At 47.0% G+C, this 17,477-nt stretch overlaps 1 protein-coding gene across 1 annotated transcript in view; it reads right to left on the bottom strand.

Annotated features, from left to right (window-relative positions):
• Positions 1 to 10,056, bottom strand: part of UMODL1 (uromodulin like 1) — a 91,461-nt gene extending 81,405 nt beyond the window's left edge. The window contains exons 1-2 of the mRNA XM_049870937.1: positions 9,981 to 10,056; positions 1,870 to 2,112 (exon numbers count right to left, since the gene is read on the bottom strand). Of these exons, the coding sequence (XP_049726894.1) occupies positions 1,870 to 2,112; positions 9,981 to 10,056 (319 nt within the window). The remainder of the gene's footprint in view (positions 1 to 1,869; positions 2,113 to 9,980) is intronic.
• Positions 10,057 to 17,477: the final 7,421 nt, after the last annotated feature.

Raw genomic sequence — 17,477 nt, 5'->3', positions numbered from 1 at the left:
GCAGCACTAGATGACTAAGACAGGAGCCATCAGGAATAGGGACCAGGATCCAAACAGGTGGACCTGAGGTCAGCTGGCCTCAACCAAAAAAAAAAAAAAAAAAACAAACCCATTGCCATTGAGTCAACTCTGACTCACGGTGACCCCACGTGTGTCAGAGCAGAACTGTGTTCCATTGCGTTTCTACGGCTGATTTTTCAGAAGTAAATAGCCAGGTCTTTCTTTCAAGGAGACTTTGGGCAGGCTCGAACCTCCAGCCTTCCATTTGGCAGCCAAGCAGTTTAACCCTTTGCACCATCCAGGGACTCCTCCTGTCAAACTGCTCAAACCTGAGTCATCAGGGCCCTCTGAGGGGTTCAATAAAACATGTCCTCATCCCTGTGCCCTAGGAAATATGCTCAAGGTGACTCGGTGTGCCAAGGCGACGTGGCACTCTGCAGGGTCTGCGCTGACCCAAGACTCAACAACTTGAACCCCTGCTTTGGGAAGGAGTCAGGAGAAGTGTGTGTCCACACCTTTGTCCTGGCCTCAGGACACAGGGGGTCATCTGGGACCCCGTCCTGGGCTCCCAGAGCTGGGCTTTCTGCTCTTTCCTATCTTGGGATGGGACACTGACATCTCACTGATCCACCCCTTCTCACTCCCGCTCCAGCGTGGGGGCATCTTCTCACTGAAGAGAAATTCATTGTAGGTCGGGTGTTGGGTCAAAATTAACTATTACCATCCTGCCCCCCACCAACACACTTGTGCAAACACACACATACCTCCCCTTGAAAGTGATCACCTAGAAAGTTCCCTTCATGCCAAGAGAGAGGGAACCCAGACCCCTGCCCAGCCCTGCCTCACTGGTACCCTGGCCCCAAGAATCTTACAGGCAGCAACTTTCAAATCACTGATAACTGACGGTTCCGCCAAGGTGCCTGGGGGTTAAGGTGGGGGGCAAGGCATCCCTCCCATCTATTTTGTATTTTGGAATTCACATGAGGATTTCATGTGATCAAACGTTCTGCTGCCAGCGTTCATAAAGCAAGGCTGAACATGACTCTAGAAGAGATTGCAACTCAGGTTCTCAAACTGAGCTGCTCATTGGAATTGCTTCAGGGAGCTTTTAAAAAACTCGAAATGCAAGCTACACCTCAGACCCATTACGTCCCAAACTCTGAGGGCCGGACCCAGGCACTGGTGTTTCTAAGCTGCCCAGGGTCCTTCAGTGTGAGTCTGAGAATCATTGCTCCAGAAGAGAGGTTCTCAAAGGGTGCCCCCTCAGCAGCCTTAGCCACCCCTGGGAACTTGTTAGAAATGCAAATTCTTATTCAGGTAGTTACTGACTTACCACCTATTCAAGTTATAATGAACCACACTTACAACCATCTGCTTTTTTTTTCTTTCTTTCTTTTGTACATTTTATCGTTAGTAATAGGTACTGCATATAGTGTTGCAGAGAGTAATTTGCTGATGTTATTCTCAGATGTTCACTCACAGATGTTCAAAGATTGGATTTATAAAAATATTGATAATAAAAGGTAATAATAATGAAACTAAAAAAAAAAAAAAAAAGGTATTTGACTTACGTCAGAACCGACTTTACAGCCTGGAACGGAACGCTGTCGTAAGTCAGGGACTATCTGTATTTCATCCCTGACCCAGTGCACCAGAAATCTGGGGGTGGGACCCAGAAAACTGTGTTTTAACACACCCTCCAGGTGATCCTGATGCACAGCCAAGTCAGAGAACCAGTGTTCTAGACGGTTCTAGCACATTCCAGGCTAATGGGCGTGAACAGTGACTATCCCAGTGAATCACTGTGAGTCCCCAGGGAGGGTTATAAGCCAGAGCTCATCCCTACCCCACCCTAGTTCTGGGACTTACGCAGGACGCAGTAGAGGCCCAGCTGCTCATATCCTTGGCAGCAGTCGGTCACATTCCTGGTCTCGGGGACCTCCACTGCCAGGTACTGTGTCCTGTAAATGGTCTTGGAGCACCACTGCCATGGGATCCACCCGCCACAAGAAGTGTTGGTTGAGGAGGACGCCTGGAAGGACACCACCTTCTGGACATTCTGGGTCACTTGGTAGTTACACAGCTGGTAGCTCAACAAGGAGAGGCCTTTTTCTAAGAGGGAGGGAGGAAGAGAGGTAAGTAAGGGAAGACCAAGGAGCTAAAGAAAGAAATAAACACCAGAGTCAAGTCGATATGAATGGTTCACCTCCCCTTCTGCAAAAGCAAGAAGCACTTGGCAAACCGCTCAGAACCTGCCCACCGGCCCTTTCTCTAGGACCTTTGTCTTCAAGCACTCTGAGAATGTCTTCTTACATTACTGTATTTTTAGGGAAATAACACACACCTTCTATGTTTGTTTGCCACCTGCTCCCTCCCCACTATGAGGTATTTTTATAAGCTACTGTACTTTAAAAAAAAAAAAATTTTTTTTTTTTACAGTATGAATTGGCATAGTGACGCTTACAAAAATATCTCACTGGTGGAGGGATCAGTTGTCAAACAAATGTAGAAGTCATGTGTTATTTGCGTAAAAAATACGGTAGTGTAAACCAGAAAGAATAAAGCATAAAATAGACCAGCTTCTAAGATATCCTCTTTTGCAGAGTGTGGCGCTACCACCCTGAGCCCAACTTGTGCTTCTTGCGGCCAGTCAGCTGCTGTTAATTCAACCCTGACTCACAGCGATCCCAGGTGTGTCAGAGTAGAATGTGCTCCATAGGGTTTTCAGTGGGTGATTTTTTGGAAGTAGATCACCAGGCTTTTCTTCCAAGGCACCTCTGGGTGGACTTGAACCACCACGTTTTGGTTAGCAGCTGAGCATGTTCACTGTTTGCACCCCCCAGGGTCTTCTCTCCCAGCCTAGCGTCTGACAAAATGCTGAAGCAAGAACACAGACTTAGAATCAAAACCCTGGGGCCCCTGTCCCTCTGCTTCCTGGGTTCCAATTCCATAGACTGTGGGATCTCAGGCACATCTCTTAATCTCCATGAGCCTCAGACCCATCATCTTTGAAATGAACATGCAACAATCCCCTCAATAAATATCTCCTGAAGGCTTACTATGTGCAGGGCATAAGGGACAATGAAATCTTTTTTGGAATGAGGTGAAAAGTCAGTCAATATTTAAAGCAAGTGTGAGGAGATTTTCAGATGACCAAGTTTGGTTGGATGGTGTCTTAGTTATCTACTGCTGCCAAAAGAGAAATACCACAAGTGGATGGCTTTAACAAAGAGAAATTTAGTTTCTCACAGACTAGGAGACTAGAAGTCTGAATTCAGGATGCCAGCTCCAGAGGAAGGCTTTCTCTCTCTGTTGGCTCTGGGTGAAGGTCTTTGTCATCAGTCTTCACCTGGTCTAGGAGCTTCTCCGCACAGGGACCCTGCGTCCAAAGGACGCACGTTTCTCCTGGCACTGCTTTCTTGGTGGTACGAGGTCCCCACGTCTCTCTGCTCGCTTCTCTTTTATATCTCAAATGAGATCGACTTAAGACACAACCTAATCTTGTAGGCTGAGTCCACATTAACATAACTGCCGTTAATCCCACTTCATTTAACACCATAGATGTAGGATTTACAACACATAAGAAAGTCATATCAGATAACATAATGGTGGATAATCATACAATACCAAGAGTCATGGCCTAGCCACCCTGACACATATTTTGGGAGGACACAATTCAATCTGTAACCTGACTTTTCTAATGCCAGTAAATTTCCAGAGTCCTTAAACTAACACAAATCAGATTTGGCCTGCCCCACATGCGCAGAAGGCCCAGCTGTTACTGGTAATTGACCTCAACAGAGGACACAGCAACAGGAGGAACAAATCAGAAGGAAAATCATCACCCGGACCCTATTTGAAGCAAGTGGCCCAACAAGAACCAGTCGCCTCCAGTTTCCTGGCCTCCTTCTAGAGTTTTCCCTCCCTAGAACACCTGTGCAGCTGCCGTTTTGCTGCCCAAATCTGAGCCAGATCTGAGGAACTTGCTCCCAGCTCCTTGCTCTGCACACTGCGATAAAGTTACTTTCTTTTTCTCAGCAACCGGTGTCCAGGTAACTTGCAAGTCTGAGTGCACCAGACAAGGACCCACCTTTCTGGGTTCAGTAACAAATCCATGACAGATGGTTACTGTTGCCATCAGAGAAGGAGCGTGCAGCTCCCCTCTACGCCACAGGTAGGACGAGTATAAAGTTCCCCTTAGTCTGCCCTAAGCGCCTGTCATCTGGAAGCCCATTTCTTGTGCACAACCACCCAACTATCCTTCATCAACATGGTTGCATGATTCTCAAGACCATGCGTCATGTATCACATTCACCGGCCCTGCGCCTCTTTGTCATGAACTGTCTCCATTTGGTTCCTGGGGCTCCCCATCTCCCCAGGGAGCCTCTGTTGCCTTCTGCGGCAGGAACCGTGGGTGTCCTCTCCCTCCCCCTTAGCACCTAGCAGGGGGCTTTCTGTATACGTGGGCTTTCAGTGCAGGATGAATGAATGGTGTTATGGGTTGACTTGTTTTCCCCAAAATATATGTTGAGATCCTAGCCCCTGAACCTCTGGATGTAACCCTTTTTGGAAGTAAAGTTTTCCTTTTGTTATGTTAACAGGGCCATACCACAGTAGGGTGGGTCCTAAACCTAATCGCTTCTGAGTTATTAAAAAACAAAACAAAACAAAATAGACACAGACATATTCAGGAGGAAGACAGAGGCCATAAGAACATCCCTCAACAAGCCAAGGAGCACGAAGGAACGCCCAGGGCTACCCACAAGGAGGGACCTTCCAGTAAAGCCAACACCCTGATTTGAACTTCTAGCCTCCAAAACTGGAATACAATAAATTCTAGTTCTTGAAAGCCATCCACTTGTGGTATTTTTTTGTTACAGTTGCACTAGGAAACTAAGGCCAATGGTTTGACTTTCTCATGTATTTTCAGATATTCAACTTCAGAGCTCTGTTATGGGTTGAATTGTGTCCCGCCAGAATGTGTGTCAACTTGGTTAGGCCATGATTCCCAGTGTTGTTTGATTGTCCAACATTTTGTCATCTGATATGATTTCCCTATGTGCTGTAAATCTGACCTCTATGATGTTAATGGCATAGTGGTTAAGAGCTACTGCTGCTAACCAAAAGGTCATCGGTTCGAATCCACCAGGCGCTCCTTGGAAACCATATGGGGCAGTTCTACTCTGTCCTATAGGGTCCCTATGAGTCGGAATCTACTTGATGGCAATGGGTTTCATGCTGTTAATGAGGTGGGATTAGTGTCAGTTATGTTAATGAGGCAGGACTCAATCTACAAGATTAGGTTGTGTTTTAAGTCAATCTTTTCTGAGATATAAAAAGAGAAGCAAGTGGAGAGACAGGGTCTTCATACCACCAGGAAACAAGAGCCAGGAGAATAGCCCATCCTTTGAACCTGGGGTCCCTGTGCTGAGAAGCTCCTCGAACAGGGAAGACTGATGACAAGGACCTTCCCCCAGAGCTGACAGAGAGAGAAGGGCTTCCCCTGGAGCTGGCATCCTGAATAAGGACTTCTAGCCTCCTGGACTGTGAGAGACTAAATTTCTCTTTGTTAAAGCCATCCACTTGTGGTATTTCTGTTATAGCAGCACTAGATGACTAAGACAGAATCCTAGCTTCTATACCTGTGGATGTAATGCTCCACGGTGTGATCCTAATGTAATATAACCACTTAGTCAATTGAGGCCATACCAGAGTAGGCCTAACCTGAGCTCTAAAAAGAGCAGATCAGACACAGATACACGCACACAGATGCCTTGTGAGGATTACCGAGAACCAAGGAACACCAGGAGCCGCCCACGATGAAGGAACTGACAGGGCTGAGGCTCTGATTGGACTTCTAGAACTCAGACAACCCTGAGAAAATTAATTTCTGTTCTTTAAAGCCACCTGTTTGTGTAACAGCAGCGCTAGGAGACTAAGGCAAGCTCTAAGGTTTTCTAGACTGTGTATCTAGTATGGAGGAACTCAATAATATAGTTTATATGCCCAGTGAGTAGCTGGATATCTGTGGGAGGAACCCCACGGTGGCGGCTGAAATAACAATCACCCCTCCACCTCAGGCAAGGCAAAGAGAGAGACCACACTGGGCAGAGTGTAAGAGGCATACACTTGCCCAAGTGAGCCTATTCCACAAGCAACAGCAGCCATGCCGTTGGGACTCCCAGAATCACAGCCCAGCCACCTTTGGGTCAGCAGGGACTCCCTGAGGAGAAAACTCGCTATTGTCTTCACCAAAGGGGCCAGTTACAGAGAGCTTTGGGAAGAAAGGGGAGGCTCCTCATTATGTGGCTAGAAGAAAGAGAAAATCCACCTCCTCAGAGCACAGCAGCCTGGCAAAGAGCTCATCAGTGGCTGGATAAGGCTGGAGAAAATGGGTGTTAATGAACGTGGTCACTACTTTAGTAACCACAGAGAACAAGACAAAGCCCCAAGGATATCAGCATTGAGAAGGCAGCGAGCTAAAAGTGAACGTTGTTTTGTTTTTCATCTTAACTTGAGATGAGGTGCCAAGCACGTTAATTAAGTTTATAGTTCCTTGTCTCTAGAGAGCCGCTGTGGCTCCATGGTTTCCATCTGATCATTAACAGAGCCCTCCTCCAGACACACATGCACACATGCACACACATGCATACGCATGTATACACACACACACACACTTATACACACACATGCAAATGCATATACAGAAAGACATATGCACACTCATGAGCACATACACGCATGCACACATGTATGCACACACTGCGGTGTGATGGATAGCTTTTATATGACCTTTCTCACCCTGGGCTTGTAACTCCCACCCAAGTGATTGGATGGAGCTATGCAAATAGGGTAACTGTGGCCCACCAAAGGGATTGGTCAGTTTTGCCATTCCACTAGGCTTAAAATGAGCCTTTCCACAGGTGGAAGGAAAGGATCTCACCACCACTAAGGAAGAAGAGCCAGGAGCGGAGTGTATCCTTTGGACCTGGGATCCCTGTGCTGAGCAGCTCCTGGAACCAGAACGAGAGAGAGAGAGCTGTAACACTAAAGACAACAAGAAGCAGCGGCAGAGAAATGGCAGTAGCAGAACCAGAAGACCAGCAGGAAATGGGCCAGCCCACAGAGCAAGAAAGCTGAGTACCTTCAGACAGGAGCTTACTGGCAGAGTGGTGTGCCTCAGGACACCTATCAGCAGAGCTGAAAGAACTCTGTCATACTTGCGGGAGCAGGGCAGAGGCGGGGGGCCAGAGAGGGGCATGCCTGTGGGCATGGCTGAGGAGAGGCTGTCCTCATGGAAGAACTATATCCTGAGTGTATTGTAACCTGTTATTTCCCTAATAAACCCCATAACAGTGAGTATTGTCTGTAAGGTCTGTGTGGCCATTGGAATGAATTGTGGAACCCAGCAGAGAAGGAGTGCCATGGGAGAGAAGGATGGTGTCAGAATTGGTAAAAATGGCAGAGAGGGGAGACATGTCTGGCTTCCGCCTCATAGCAATCAGCCTTGGGCTGTTGATCTTGATTCTCCTTCCTCCTTGTAAAGTTAGAGGAGGTTAGATGCCTCCACCACGTCATTTTTACACACACGCACAAGCAATGCACACTCATATGCACATATACAATATGCATACACAACACACACATGCACACACATTTACATGCACACAGGCAATGCATGCTCACACACACACATATGCACATGTGCTCACACACATACACACATGCACACACAAACACACATCTCCTGTGAAGCTGCGCTTGGGATCTGTTTGACTCTTTTTTGCACCTTCTGCCAAGGCCACCCTCTCATCTCCAGGCATGACTTCTTGGCAGAGCTCAGCTCCTGCCACTCAGCCAATCTCTTCAAGAACCATCAGAGCAGAGTTGGGGTCCTGGGCTCTAGGGCCAGAGACAGGGGGCTTTCTTGGTGGTGTGGCCTCTGGGGCAGATAGACCCACATCTACCCACAGCTGCACAAATGCTGGCTGTGCAAATCTGAATACCTTTCATGGCCTTTCACTGCCCGGCCTTGTCATTTGTGAAATAGTAGCTGTGCCCTGGGGTGTAGAAGAACTAAATGAAATCAAGGAAGTTCCTGGCACAAAGTGAGAATTCAACACAGGCTCTATGGCCCTCGGAGCTAAGAGCTGTGCAACCACCCTGACGAATCCTGGAGATTCTCTGTTGCATGGACAATGGAGCCGTGGACATTGAAGGGCCATTGGGTGCCTCCCAACATCCCCTCTAGCTTTTTGATACCCAGTTCTGCGACTGAGCTGTGTGATTGATACTTTACCCCTCCCAAAGGAAAAATCAAGTAAAAAAAAAGTCACAACTTAACCAAAAGTCTGTTTATGGACAAAGGTTGTTAAACTGGCACAAAGGTGAAGCTGATTTTAGAAACAAAATGGATCTCTTTAAATTTCCAACTAAGATTTTTAAGAGGTAAAGGATTAAAGGCAGATTTGCGATCTCAAATCCCTGACACGGGCGTTTCAGAAATTCAGCGTTGTTGTTTAGTAGCTACCGTGTTAACTTCGTGCCTCCCTAAGCCTTTGGGTGCGTGACTGTGTGGAGCCCCTCATTTCCCCGCCAATCATCTTCATCCCTGTTTTACCGATGAGGAAACCATGGTTGGAGCCCTGAGTTGTTCATCTAGTGAGCGGCGAAGCTGGACTTTGGGAGTCCACCTCATGAACCTGCCTCCCTGGAGGGAGAAGGAAAGTCGGAGCCAGGAGCCAGAGGGTCAGGGCCAACCCTGCCGTAATTCTGCCCGTGGCCAGCTATGTCACCCTGGCTGGGCCCTGTGGTCTGGGGTCTCTGTTTCTGTTGACTGAGGACTTTAATCCCCGAAGGCTCAGGAGAACCAGGATTCTGAGTCTCCAGGAGCTTGTTACTCTCAGTGTGGTCCAAGGACCTGCAGCATTAGCATCTCTGGCAGAAATGCAGAGTTCTGGGCCTTACCTGGCCTGCTGACTCAGAACGTGCATTTTCACCCCATATCCCTGTTTTAGTTATCTAGTGCTGCTGTAACAGAAATAACATAAGTGGCTGGCTTTAACAGAGATTTATTCTCTCAGAGTCGAGGAGGCTAGAAGTCACCGATTCAGGGTGCCAGCTCCAGGGGAAGGCTTTCTCGCTTTTTTAACCCCTGGGGGAGGGTGCTCATCATCAATCTTACTGTGATCCTAGGAGCTTCTCAGGCCAGGGACCTCGGGTCCAAAGAACACTCTATTTTCCTGGCTCTTGTTTCTTGGTGGTATGAGGACCCCGTGTCTCTCTGCTTGCTTCTCTCTTTTATATCTCAAAACAGATTGGTTTAAGATACAAGCTAATGTTGTAGATTGAGTCCTGCCTCATTAACATAACTGCCTCTAATCCTGCCTCGGTAACATTATAGAGGTAGGACTTACAAAAAAAAGGAAAATCATATCAGATGACAAAATGGTGGACAATCACACAATACTGGGAATCATGGCCCAGCCCAATTGACACACATTTTGGGGGGACACAATTCAATCCATAACAATCCCCGAGGTGACCTCCCATTAGAGTAACCTTCCTCCTAAATGCTGACATGACGCTTTTGTCACCTTCGGGGCCTGCTGCTGTATATGCAGTGTGCACGCAACCTTCTTGTCGGTCACAGGGAAGTTCGGCCAAGGAGGAACAGGCACCACCGCTCAAAGCACCGTGACCCAACAAGGTTCCGTCTGATCAAGAGCAGAGGCTTCTTCCAGACACGCACATGTACACATGTACACACACAGGCATGCACACATGTACCTACACGTAAGCGTACATACCAACACACACATACATGCATGCAACACTTGTACACACATTCACACACACATGCATGCTGTGCAATGCACATGTGTATACATAGACATGCAATGTACACACATGCCCACACAATCACACCCAAGGAGCCCTCATTCCTCAAGAACCACCCGCACCAGCCCAAGCCCCCTCACCTGTGAAGCTGCTGGCTTCGGCCAAGCCTGCAGCGTGGAGCAGCACCAGAGCGACCATCCCAAGGGTCCTGAGCATGATCTGGAGTACGGTGGGCTCCAGGCCTCCACACAATTGTCTCGGCCCCTCCTGAGCGGGAGCACAGAGGCCTGAGCTGCCTCCGGCTGGAGAAAGGGACCTTGTGTTCCCTGTGCCGCTGGCGGTGGCAATGGTTTCAGAGGGAGTGCTCACTGGGAGCAGCCCCTTATGCTTGCTCATTAACGCCTGCCACTGTCGCAGCCGTGTCCCCCGGGGCACCTGCATGTCACAGCCTATTCTCAATCCAAACAAATGGCATCTCTTAGGAAAGGTGAGTACCCCACGGCCCAGGCCCCATTGTGAGATCCCATCTCATGGTTACGCAAAAAACACATTTCAGACCTGAATCTGACTCCCTCCATCAAGCGCAAAGTATTCTCTTACCTGATCATTCTGAGCTGACAGGAGAAAACAGCATCAAATCAAAGTGGTCCATCAGACTCAGAAAAGCACTTTCAAACAGTTGGTCAGTACAACTCGAGGGCTGTAAAGATGTTAGTGTGCCTGACCCAGTAATCCCCTCCTGAGGACGGATCCGAGGGTGACGAAGCGGGAGTCACAGATCTATTCATCCTTCATCACGATTTTAAATCAGAAATTGCATAACTGAACAACCACAGGAGAACGGGTGAGCCAGTCGTCACCCAGAACCTGGGTGCAACATTGCACAGACATTTACACCGTCAGCCTGAAGACTTGGTGACAGCATGCAAAAAAGACTTGCCAACGTGGAGTCAGAAAAGCAACTCAGGTTTTGCCTCTATAGGAGAATCTCGACGCTGTATGATTATGTAAATGTGGAAAAAAATCTAGAAAGAAAAGGTTGTAGGAAAAGGAAACATTTTTAGGGGGTCATAGGACTAGAGGTGATTTGCTTTTTTTTTTTTTTTTTTTAACATCAGGCTATAGGTGAAATGGGTTTTTAAATTTCACATCAAATACTTTTAGAGGTCATGATGACTCCTTGCTACCTTGTTGGCACACTACTGATGGATAATTTTCACATGCTCATAAATGCACACTCACAAACTCACACTTGTGTGCACACTCGCATACACAAACGGACACACTCACAAGCTCACACTTATGTATGCACACCCACGTACACAAACTGACACTCACACACTCGTGTATGCACACTCACACACTCATGTATGCACACTCACAAACTCACTCATGTATACACAATTGCACACTCACATACACAAACTGGCACATTCACATGTACACTCATACTCACACACTCACAAATGCACACCTATGTATGCACACTCACATACACAAACGGACACACCCATATATGCACACTCTCACACTCTTGCACAAACACACATGTATGTACACTCACACATGTTCACACACTCACATACATGTACTCACACACATTCATAACACTCACACGTATTCACACACTCAGAGATTCACACACATTCATAGTATTTAAAACTGAAGCACAGTTTTTAATATTCCCTGAAGAAGGTCCAGTTAGGATTGACTAAGAAAGCTTTGAAAAAAGGGTAAGAGACCCATTTTGCCTGTATGGTTTAGAAGTATAATTTCCTTGTCTTCTAAACTAAAAAAAAAAAAATTCTTGCAGAAGGGACCTTCTAGCCTAACTCCCACATCGTCAACATGGCAGGTTAATCTCTAAGGTGATTAACTGCTGCGTTGGTTAATAACTACATGACAGATGCTGTGACAAGAACCCAAAAAAGAAGCTGGAAATAAGCACGCAGTTAAGGGGTACGGCAGGACAAATTTCCTTAGAAGGCATCACCCTACATAGAAAACCAACACTGTGCAGGATTGAGTCATAAATTGCACTGTAATAGAAGTTTAAGAAAAGTCTCAAGAAAAAAAGAATAAATTGCAAGGCCCTCCCATAATATCCAAGAAAATAAAATTCGATTAGCACTAGTAAAATAAATAGAAAAGGCATTATAACTTAAGTAAATCTGAAAGTTTAAAAATGCAGGATGAATCCGTATCAAAATACTCCGCGTATCATCTTTTAGAACTTTTGCTGCTATAATATATGAACGTTTGGATAAAATGCGAATGATGGTAGACTCAGGAATAGTGTTTTAAAACTCAGAACTGGCAGAGTCTTTCTAGCTGGTCTCTCCCTCCACCTCCGTCTCGTATGGGCACAAAGAAAAGAGGCCCATGTGTGTTTGTTTAATCCACAGAATTTTCCTCCAGTTATTATTTATGCATATTTTCTGCGTGACGGCCAGAGGGTTTTTCCACGTTTGCCTTTTCCATGTAAACGCTGGGAGGAGAAAATAACTACTGAGCCATAACCTCACAGGGAGTGAACTCTCCAGGACACCGTGCCCAGCACTGTGTCCAGGGCCATGACCCCGGCCAGCGAAGACCCTGAGCTGCTGTCCTTGGTACACTTAAGTCCAACGTCTTGCCTAAAACAGTGACCGAGAACAGGAAGCCAAGGGAACCAGAAGGTGTGCAATGCCGGCTTTAAGGGTACACACACACTCATACACTCACAGTCTCACATATGCGCACTCACACTCATACACCCACATGTTCACTCTCGCACACACATATTCATAATCACACGTGCACACATTCACACACTCTCTGACTCACTGCATTCATGTTCACACACGCTCACATGTTCACACTCAAACATGCACACACACTAACACAACTCACACATGTTCACACTCACACATGAGCACACATTCTCACATGTGCACACTCAGATACATACAAGCACACTCATACATGTGCACACTCACATATGCACACTCACATATGCACACTCACACACAATCACATTTTCACACATGCACACTCACATACATACAGATACACTCACATGTCCCACACTCACATATACTCACACACTCATAAGCTCACATTCTCACACATGTGCACACACATACATACACACGTTCACACACTCATATACACATACCCACACACGTTCACACTCACAGCAAGTACCACACACATTCTCATGTACACATACACACATTTATGTGCGTATATTCACACATGTTCATACTCACATGCACAGTCACACAGTCACACACTCTGGAATGTGGAGGTGTGCCTGAGGGACAGCCATGCACAGCTGCTGTGGGGCCCACGCCACTGCTCTAAGGCACGGATGGCAAGCAGGGCCTTGCTAACTGCTCCCAGCCCGTGCTCCCTGACGTGGCCCCCCAATCTGGCCCAACACTGCGGTCAAAGCACCACCACCAGTCAGCCGGGCTGCAGGGGGATGCCGTTTGCACTCTTGCCTTACATGGTCCAAGACTCAGGGCAATAGGGGCTCAGGACAGACTAGGACGTGGTGACTCATGGAAGACAGAAACAGTACCCAAGGGGGCTGAACTGGTGGGCATGGGTCTTGGGATCCCGGCTATGGAGCCTGGGGGGACTTGGGGTTCAGGACAGGTACAGGGCCAGCTGTCTCAGGGGCCTGGGGCCTCTGCTCTGTGAAGGGAAAAGGAAGCAGGAGGTGGTAGGGTCCATAATGCCTTCATCTCTAAGGAGTCGGCAGGGTCGGTATTATTTCCAGGGAAACAATCAAGCACAGAATGCAGAGCAGGAAGGAGCTTTATAAAATTGTACAACCTCTGGATTTGGAAGGCGCCTAAGTCATCTGGCCCAAAGTCGGCCAAATCCAGGCAGCCTCTCTGACAGTTTTGGTTCTGGAAACCAGCGTTTCTCCGGGTGTGGGTAAGGAATCACAGGGGTGGAGAGGGGAACGCTTATTGAAAATACAGATTCCCAGCCTTGCCCCAAACTTACTCAGAGTGTAAGGCATGGAGCCCCCAGAACTCCCCCTCACATGGCACATGGGCTCAGGGGAGCTAAAGGACACCAACTAAGTCTGTCCAAACAAGAGGACAGAGGACACTATCCTGGGGTACAATGCTTCTGCTGGCCGACGTCTCTGCCAGAAAATTCCTTCCACCTCCCTGGAGCTACCACACCCGAGGGGCCTGGCCCTCCCTCAGGAACCAGACACCAAACTACAGCACTCCTCCGCGTGACAGCCCTTCAAACCCTTCTGGAGAGTTCTCAGGGGTCCCCCCACCACCACTTTTTATTCCTTACATTTGTTCTTCATTGTCCATCTCCACATCCACTGCTTTCCTTCTCCCTCTTGGCCTCTCTCTCTTCCTCACTCCTCTCTCTTTTTTTCTCTCTCTTCTCTCTCTGTGTCTGTCTCACTCTTGCTCTCTCACTATTCTGTCTCTCTGTCTGTCTTCTCTCTGTTTCTCTCTCTATCACACACAAACACATACATACACACAACTTTTTGTCTTGTTTTCTTTTTGTGTTTAATTTTGCAAATGCTCAACATTTTGAAATCATAACATCCGTGATGTTCCGCTCTTCACATTTTCCACTTAGGACACTTGCCCTCCTGCTGGGATTGGATGGAAAGTGAGGGTTCGGCACAGAGTCGGGGACGCTGCCCCTAAGCCCCAAAGGAACAGGCTGGAAGGTGAGGAGGAGCAGGGAAACTTCCAGAAGAGGCGCCAGGTGACCAGAGAGCTGCTGGGTGGGACTGCAGGCCCCAGGCCTCCTCGCGACAAATGTGCTCATAAACCTGGGAAGGCTGACTAACAAGTGCCTCCTAGTTTGTTTCATTTCCTGCATCACTCGTAGTGGAGTCTGGGGGAAAGCCTGGGATTAGGAGTCAGACGTCCTGGTCCAGTTCTAGTTTTGCCAGCAACCAGCTGTGTAACTGTAACCTCTCTGTGCCTCAGTTTCCTTACCTAGAAAATGGGAATAACTAAGCTTTCTTAATAGTGTTTAATGTCCTCTAATTTTGTAAGAAGTGAAACTTTAAATTTTTTGTGATAATCCAATAAAATACTGTATAGGAAGGTCTTCTGGAGTGCTAAAGCATTGTAAAGGCACCTGTCTCTACTGTCATGAAATGCAGGTGGAAGGTGTGAAAGCCGTCAAATCATCTCAAGAGGGCTACACACCAGCTAAGAATGGGCTGGGATGACTTCTTGTATGGATTGAATTGTGTTCCCCCAAAATATGTGTTGTAAATCATAACCCCTATGCTTGTGGATGTAATCCTATTTGGAAATACCATTTCCTTTCTTACATTAATGGCCATGTGTCTTAAGTCAATTGCTTTTGAGATAGGAAAGAGCATATTGTGTATAGAAGAATACAGGCAGGAGAGGATGAGGGACATCATCTAAGACGACAGAAGCAGACCAGTCTACAGGCCCAGGAACTCCATGGATGGCCAGCTAGAGAAGCTGAGACAAGGGTATTGCCCCAGAATGGACAGAGAGAGAGCCTTCCCCTAGAGCCGGTGCCCTGAATTCAGAATTCTAGCCTCCTATACTGTTAGAAAATAAATTTCTGTGCATTAAAGGCACCTGGTTGTGGCATTTCGGTTCAAGCAGCACCAGGAGACTCAGATACCTTCTAAGGTCACTTCTGCTTTCAATGCTGAGGTTCTGAGCATCAAGGATAAGCTTTAGAAGCTAGTGATATGAGCAGAAACACTGTGATCAGGAATGACCTGGGTCCTCATAAACAGCTTTATAATAAAGAATGCTTCTTGTGGAGAAGCTAATGCAGCTAAAGACACAAAAATATATCTGAATAAGAGTCCGAGAACTTGGCAATGGAAGGCAGAGTGTCTGGCAAAAAGAGCACCAGGCACAGGCTGGAAGTGCTGGTTCTAGACTGGACTCTGGCTCATCTGTACAGCCTGGGCAGTCCTCACCTCTGGACCTCAGGGTGGACCTAAGGCCTTGCTTCCATAGAGTGGGAACATGGTAGGCTCGGTCCTTAGCAGCATCCACACTCCATGACTAGACATCTTGCTTGGAACAGGTTGAAACACCGTGCTTTTAGAACGATCAGAGCTGTTCTACACCCAATAATGGATATTATCACGTGGATTTAAAAATCATAAAACAAAATTGATACATCGTTGTTTTGTCAGCTGCCACCCAGTCGGCCCCCCACTCACGGTGACCTCAGGCACAACAGAATGAAACACTGTCCAGTCCTGCGCCATCCACATGATCAGTGGCAGGTCAGACTATACCGATCCTTAGGGTTTTCTTTGGCTGAAACCCATTCAGCATCATAGCAACATGCAAGCCTCCACTGATCGATGGCTGGGGGCTGTGCATTGGCCAGGAATGGAACCTAGGTCTCCGGCATGGAAGGTGAGAATTCTACCACTGAACCACCACTGCCCCAAGACCAATATAATCTGAGCTAAAGCATAATAATAACCAAAATGAGTGTACACGTTCACATATTAGAAACTTTTCTGCTAAAGAATTCTAAGTAAGTTAAGCCTAAAGCTGAGGGAGGTCCCTGTGTGGTGCAAACAGGTTGCTCTAGGTCACTAACCTAAACGTTGACAGTTCAAACCTACCCAGCAGCAGCATGCAAGAAAGACCTGGCGATCTGCTTTCATAAAGATTGGAGCCAAGAAAACCCCATGGAGCAGTTCTACTCTGTAACACATCAGGTCGCCATGAGTCAGAATAGGCTTGACTGCAATCAGTTTTTTTTAAGTAGAGGGGTTTTTTGAGGACCGTTCCCCATTTTAATCATTGGTCAGGGGCGTTCAGGCAGTCAAGAGTGGAAAGCCTCCCTACCCCAAGCCACGTTATCTTTCCATCAAACACTGTTGGGTTGGGGTTAAAAGCAAATCAAAAAAGTGGGTTACAATTCACTTGAGTAAGGCTGTTGCTTTTGAGAAGAAAAAAGAACATTCAATCTCCAAGCATTTTGGAAATTAAGAACTGGAAACAATTCAATGAACACAGTAAATAATTTTTAAATTCTTGTTGTGAGATTGAATTGTATCACCCAAAAATGTGTGTCAACTTAGCTAGTCCATGATTCCCAGTATTCTGTGATTATCTGCCATTTTGTCATCTGATGTGATTTTCCTGTGTTGTAAATCCTCTCTCTATGATGTTAATGAGGTGGGTTTATCAGCAGTGATGTAGATTTGTTGTTTGTTGTTAGGTGGCATCGAGTTGGTTCTGACTCATAGCGACCTTATGTACCACAGAACAAAACACTGCCCAGTCCTGTGCCATGCTCACAATCATTGTTATGCTTGAGATCATTGTTGCAGCCATTGTGTCAATCCATCTAGCTGAGAGTCTTCCCCTTTTCCACTGGCCCTGTACTTTACCAAGCATGATGTCCTTTTCCAGGGATTGATCCCCCCTGAAAACATGTCCAAAGTATGTAAGACGAAGCCTCCCCACCCTTGCTCCTAAGGAGCATTCTGGTTGTACTTCCTCCAAGACAGATTTGTTCGGCATTCTTTTGGCAGTCCATGGCATAGTCAGTATTCTTCACCAACACCACAATTCAAAGGTTTCAATTCTTCTTCAGTCTCCCTCATTCGTTGTCCAGCTTTTGCACGCATA

Source organism: Elephas maximus, chromosome 2 (genome assembly GCF_024166365.1).
Source record: "Elephas maximus indicus isolate mEleMax1 chromosome 2, mEleMax1 primary haplotype, whole genome shotgun sequence".
Lineage (NCBI taxonomy): Eukaryota > Metazoa > Chordata > Mammalia > Proboscidea > Elephantidae > Elephas > Elephas maximus.
The sequence above is the reverse complement of the archived record's forward strand: the minus strand, read 5'-3'. Positions and strand labels throughout refer to the sequence as shown.